This window comes from Acanthisitta chloris, unplaced genomic scaffold, assembly GCF_000695815.1.
Source record: "Acanthisitta chloris isolate BGI_N310 unplaced genomic scaffold, ASM69581v1 scaffold25129, whole genome shotgun sequence".
Lineage (NCBI taxonomy): Eukaryota > Metazoa > Chordata > Aves > Passeriformes > Acanthisittidae > Acanthisitta > Acanthisitta chloris.
In genome coordinates this window covers 2,505-8,730 of record NW_008690133.1, presented here as the reverse complement: position 1 = coordinate 8,730, position 6,226 = coordinate 2,505, and the positions used below count along the sequence as shown (strand labels likewise).

At 56.4% G+C, this 6,226-nt stretch overlaps 1 protein-coding gene across 1 annotated transcript in view; it reads right to left on the bottom strand.

The window, feature by feature from the left end:
* The window catches only part of CLUH (clustered mitochondria (cluA/CLU1) homolog), a 25,193-nt gene that overhangs the window by 16,669 nt on the left and 2,298 nt on the right, over positions 1-6,226 (bottom strand). Inside the window, exons 2-5 of the mRNA XM_009081710.1 lie at positions 2,489-2,685; positions 1,234-1,405; positions 929-1,072; positions 602-729 (exon numbers count right to left, since the gene is read on the bottom strand). Of these exons, the coding sequence (XP_009079958.1) occupies positions 602-729; positions 929-1,072; positions 1,234-1,405; positions 2,489-2,685 (641 nt within the window). The remainder of the gene's footprint in view (positions 1-601; positions 730-928; positions 1,073-1,233; positions 1,406-2,488; positions 2,686-6,226) is intronic.

Here is a 6,226-nt window from a genome sequence, read left to right as displayed (position 1 = left end):
GCAGGAATTAATTTCTTTGAGTTAGAGTCATTCAATGTACACGCCAGATCCCTTTTACCTGCTGCCCTCGCTTGGTTCCAGAAACAGAGCTTACAAAACCACCTGGTCTCCAGAGCACAGCCTTCCTGAGCCCTCTGCAGCCCACTGGTTTGCCTTTCACCCCGCAAGACACCGGTGAAAACAGACACCCTGGGCCTTTGGGCTGCACAGGGCACAGATTTCTTGCTGTACTGGTTTTCAAATGGCAGCTTCCAAAACGGAATCCAAGTGGGAGGGCATGTGGAAGCTAAGGGCAATCTGCAGCTATCTGTGGATCCTGTCTCCAGGCCCCTGCAGAGGAACGCTGCTCTCTCTTCCCTGCCACCCCTCCCAGCAAGCCTGGCCCTTCCGTGCTCTGCAGGTGTCCAGACTCCATGGCCAGTGTTTTGCACACCAGCTCCTGGACTTTATTCTTTTGGCTAAGCAGTGCTAGCCCAGCACTCATTAAGAATCAAGCAGAGCAAATCCCAAAGTCCTCTTCAGCTCAGCTTTCAATCCCTGACCACCAGTTTGCTGCAAGGAATGTGCCAATGGCTGTTTCAATGACACAGGAGAACTCTACCTTCCAGTCTCTGTTCTGGGGCTGAAGGGCACACAGAGGCCTCTCTTTGCTACCTGGCAGGATATGTTCAGGAGGGGTGCAGTCAATTTGTTCCATTTCGGTACCTTTCTTCTTCCGTTTTCCACTGTCTAGAACGGACAGAGACAAAAAGTCAGTGCTGGAAAGTGCAGCATTCCCTCCTCCAGGCATCATTCAAGGAGGGATGCAGAGTGCTCTGAGTGTTCCTCTGCACTCCCGAATGACACAGGACAGCTGACTGTAGTGTGTGTTTAACTAAGCAAGGAGTCAGGGAACGAAACACACCGGAGAAGCCTTTTTGCCCCATACCTCCCAGGTCTCCTTCAGTGAAGACACTCAGGAAGGACAACGAGTTACAGTCCACACCATTGAAAGCATCTGATGGGTCAAGACTCTTCAGAAGGTCCCGAATGTGACGCACATGTATCCTGGCTTCTCGCACTGTGTACGGCTCTGATGAGCAAAAAGGGAGGAAAGAAACTGAAATTACGCAGTTGCTTACTCCTTTGGCATACAGGTCTCAAAAAAGAACCACAGGAAAGGGCTGCCAGGTGGCCAAAACCACTCCCTATGAAAACCCTCACTCATTCCCTCCCAAGTCTAAAGGAACTTGCCTTCCACCACTTTCAGCAGTGAGCCCTCCTGCAGTCCTTCAATCGTTTTCAGCTCAGCAAAGTTATCGAGGACGTTGCCATCCAGCTGCAGGGAGAAGCAAGTCCGATGGCAGGTATCCTCCCGGTCCATCAAAACTTGGTGGATCTCTTGCACCATCTCTTGAGGGGAAACCTTAAGAAGGGAAGAACCCAGACAGTTTTCTTTACCTCACACATGTTCTAGCCAAACTTTGTTCCTCTGCTACAGAATCAAACCTCTTGGCCCTCTCCAGGCTCAGAAAGGCAGACTCTACCTCCCTTCCCAGGAAGATCACTTCTGTCTCTACTGGGAGGGCACTGTCTCCTCTCGCAGGGTTGGCCACCCCAGTTCCATCTCATGGTTTGGCACCCAGAGGTGTGACAGCTGGGTGCTGCACTGAGCACTCAGCATGGGACAGAGGTGACAGAGGGCAGAGAAGGAACAGAAGGTAGGTGGGGAAACTGGGGGTTCTTCCCTTCTCCATTCACACTGCATGTTTGTGGTGAGGCCTTGAATGATGCACATGGAAAACAGCCCATTTCCTCTCCCTGTGCCAGGGCCACACCTCTCCTGATGCCAGACACCACCCTGGCTGGTGCACCAGGGCTGCTCTCCCACCTCCCTGCTCTGCTCCAGCACCACCAGCTCTGATCACGAGCTTGGAGGACTCGAGGTAGTTCACATAAGCTGCTGTAAACAACAGAGCCTGCTATTATTAGCCTGTTAAAACTAACAGCCAAGAGGATTTAAAGGAGAAAGAAAGCCAGGCTGAGACACAGCTTGTTCCACCGGGGATGGGATTGCACTGCACTCTCTGCCAATCTTGAGAGATAAGACTTCCCATTGGGTTTAGATGCCAGACACCTATCCCTGAAATTAGAGACTTTCAAATACTTTTGGGTGAAGAATCAAGTTAAATGGGACTATCAGCTAGGTGTGTCAGAGCCCTTCCTTATCTGCCAGCACATGACCCCAGAGAGAGCTCTCTGTGCAGAGGGAAGTGGACACTGCATCATTCCCTCAGCCTTCAAGCCTCCGTCCCCCCTTAGTGCCGTCAGAGGATGGATAAGTCAGGGAGCTGTGAGCAGCCTGAAGGTACTGTCCAGACTCCAGAGGCTAACTGGGGCCTTCCTGGGCACAGTCCCCTGCCCTCTACCTTGCCAGCCTGGCTGAAGGGACCTGGCTCAAACACTGCTGCTGCCTCCATTCCCCCTCCCAACTGGAGAGGGCAGGTACCTGCAGGGAAAAGGGCTCTATCCCTGGTGCACAGATCTTGACAGTGAATCCTGTGTCCTGTATGACGATGACCTCCTGGTCGTTTCCATCTTCTCCTGGGTCAGCCTCCTCGTGGCCGTTCTGCCTGGAATCCTTCTCGCCCTTGAGGCTCTCATGCGGGCCGCTGCCATTCATCAGTGCCACGCCAGATGAGTGCTCTGGGCCAGGAGAGAGGGACCGAGATGAGCTCCGAGCAAAGGGACAGTCCTCTCTGCCCGAGTGGCTGCGGGGACCGGCTGGGACACCATCACTGTCCTCTGGCCAGCCCAAGCGACCCAGGGGCTCAAAGGCAGCGAGGGTTTTATTCTGCACTTGCTGCTCACTAGACAGAGGTGTGCCAGGCCCGACCCCTTGCAGCGTAATTAGCTCTTGCTCGCCTGCAGGGTTTGCATCTTCCACAAACCGTGTGTGGAGCGAGGAGGGAAGGAGAGCAGGAAGGATGGGTCAGTGTACACCACACTGAGCTGCCTTAAGAAGCCTCTTAATTAAAGAGATGGGTGTGTGGTGCTTTGCAGCCCAGAGGCAGCTGTAACCTCTGCACCAACACGTTACACACCGCTCATCCCTCGCGGGACGCTGCGGCACTGCTGGCTGCGTGGGAGCAGTTACTCCACAGCCTCATGAACAGCTCCCACACCCCTGCGCGCATCTGGCCACGCCGCAGCTCCAGAGCCCTCAGCGCAGACCCACAGTGCAGGGCGAGGCTCTGCCCGAGTGATTTTAAAAGGTGACGACATTTTAAGTGCTCGTTTAGACGGATGCTCATTTACACGATGCGTCACAGGGCCGGGGAGCTCTCTGCACCTACCTCACCGCTGCGAAATGGTTTGTTTTCTTTTCCAATAAGGTGGATGGTGTCAGAGAGCTGGTAAGACCTACGAAGCTGCCAGTCTCCTAGTGCCCTCTGAACCAGGCTGGGGACCATGCTAAAGAGGACCGAGGTGCGACCAGCATAAGCCGGAAGAGTGGCATGAGCTTGCTCATGAGCTTTGAGAAGCTGAAAAGAGCTTTGGCACTGCGAAATGGTTTGTTTTCTTTTCCAATAAGGTGGATGGTGTCAGAGAGCTGGTAAGACCTACGAAGCTGCCAGTCTCCTAGTGCCCTCTGAACCAGGCTGGGGACCATGCTAAAGAGGACCGAGGTGCGACCAGCATAAGCCGGAAGAGTGGCATGAGCTTGCTCATGAGCTTTGAGAAGCTGAAAAGAGCTTTGGCAGAGGGCCCTCCTCCCCTCCCCTGCCAGTACCATGCTGCCCCACAGACACGGGCGCTGGGCACGGGAGGGCAGCGGGCGCTGGGCCCGCAGCCTGACTCGCAGCAGGGCTGGCCCCCCACGGCTGACACACTCAGCTGCTGCCCCAGGGTCACACAAGGCAGCTCCAGCTCAGGGCTCAGGCAGTGCAGAAGGAGTGGGCAGGGGGCTTTGCCAGGCAGCAGGACCAGCCTTTCTGCAAGGCTGCACAGGGTCAAGGCAGCTCAAAGCCAGACTAATGCCCAGAGGCTGCAGCCCTGCAGCCAGCTCCATCTGGCAGGTCTCTCCTCCTCACCTCCCAGCAAGGCACCAGGCCCAACCCTAGCTGTGCTCCAGGGGAGACAGCAGTTCTGTCTCCCTTGTCTCTGAGATGTGGACTGGTGCTGTGGCTTGAGGACCTACAGCTCTCATGGCTAGTTCTCACTCATCAACCCCAACTGCTCCTGCAGCCCAGAGAAGTCATCCAGCCTTCACCATGACCCAGAGCAGGGATGGCAATGCCATATCCCCTGTGTGCCTCCTGAGGCTGCAGCAACAGGCCCTACCGAAGGGTCATACCCCTGCACTGGGGGCTCCAGACCATGACTGCCCACAGCAAACCCTCAAGAGACAATCACAGCTGAATTAGGACATAGTGAAAAGGCAAGAAATGCAATGAGAGTGCATCCATTCCAAAAGGCAGCAGGTAGTAGAGCTACCTCATGCAGCCTCTGCTGCCTTGAGCAGCTTGGCAGCTGCTGCTCATGTTCCCTGTCACTGTGCCGTATGTCCCCAGCACAAGCTGCTCATTTCTTTGACAGATGAAGCCACGGGCGAGCCAGACAAGAGGCCTGGCTCTGGCTCCAGCAAGCTGCAGTCATGCTGCAGATGAGGAAGAAAAGCTCCACATAAGAGTGCCTCAAGAGATGTGGTTTCAGTAAAACCACACCATGCCCAGAGGGCTGGGGAGAGCCCCTTGTCACACCCTGCAGCCAGCACAGCCACACTCCTGGACTGCCTGGACATGTGGGGACCAGGAAGGAGCACAGAAGAGCCACCACGGAAATGCTGCACCTGGGGCTACCAGCACTGCAGACAGGACGACCCGCCAGGCCAGGCCCAGCCCTGCCCACCCGAGCAGGGCAGGATCACTGAGCTTCTGCTCCTGCTGTGACAGCTGGAAAGGGGAGGCAGAATCCGGCTACGAGGAAGGCTGGCATCCCATCCCACACACGTGCTGGTCTGGAGCACAGCAAACACCTTCAGCAGCAAAACAAGGCAAGAAAGGGAAATCTGCATGCAGCAAAGGAAAGTCACCAGCCAGGACCACACTTCTGCTTTTCACTGCTCAGTGGTGTCAGATCCCCAGAAATCAGTAGACTATTTCTTGTCTGCAGAAACACAAGACATTTGCACTTGCCATCCCTCCTCCCCTACTTGAATAAAGTTGGGGCCAGCACAGCTCTGCATTTTGCGACAAGAGACATGTAGAGGCAACACCTTCATGTATCCTTCTGCCAGAGGATCCAGCTCCAGCCAGCACTGTCTGAAGTCTAGACACAAAAGTTAAGGCTGGACTGAGAAAGACCTGCTCTGCAGCAGGTTAACCCTCAGACGTGAGCCATCCGAGGCCGAGTACCTGTACAGAATGGGTATGTTTCAACGCAAACAGTAAGTTTTGTCTCAGCCCCACTGAGGCAGCATGAGCTGGCCTGGAGGCTGTGCTGCCTGCTGGGTGCTGACTCACACATGTGCTCCCCTTCACGCACCTGCCTTAAAGTGGGTCACCGGTTCCTCCCACCCGCCGCAGCCCAGCTGTGCCGTGGCCTTGGCAGCACCGGTGCAGGGAGGGAGGCAGACCATGGGGCACTCACAGACAGCGCCTGGAGACACCTGCAGAGACCTCCCTCCTGTTCCTCACTCTCACCTCGAGCCTAAACAGGCCACCAGCTCTCCGCTGCTGGTGCCCGCCGCGTGGCACTGTGTCCCGGACGGCTCGAGGAAGGCGCCGAGTCCCAGGGAAGTGGTCCCACCTGCCCCGGGGTTGCTCCAGGGCCAAACGCGGCCGCTCCTCCCACTTACCATCCTGCCGGAGCGAGGAGACCCTGCCGGGTTGTGTCAGCCTCGACATGTGGGTCCGCAGTCTCCACAGAGGGCTGTGACCTCTGGCCTCCCCTGTCATTCCAAGGGATGTGCCAGTGCCCCAGCAAGGACCCTCCTCCTCCTCCTCTCCAGCCGCAGTTTGTACCCAGGGCCCGAACGCGGCCGCTCCTCCCACTTACCATCCTGCCGGAGCGAGGAGACCCTGCCGGGTTGTGTCAGCCTCGACATGTGGGTCCGCAGTCTCCACAGAGGGCTGTGACCTCTGGCCTCCCCTGTCATTCCAAGGGATGTGCCAGTGCCCCAGCAAGGACCCTCCTCCTCCTCCTCTCCAGCCGCAGTTTGTACCCAGGGCCCGGCTCTGGCTCC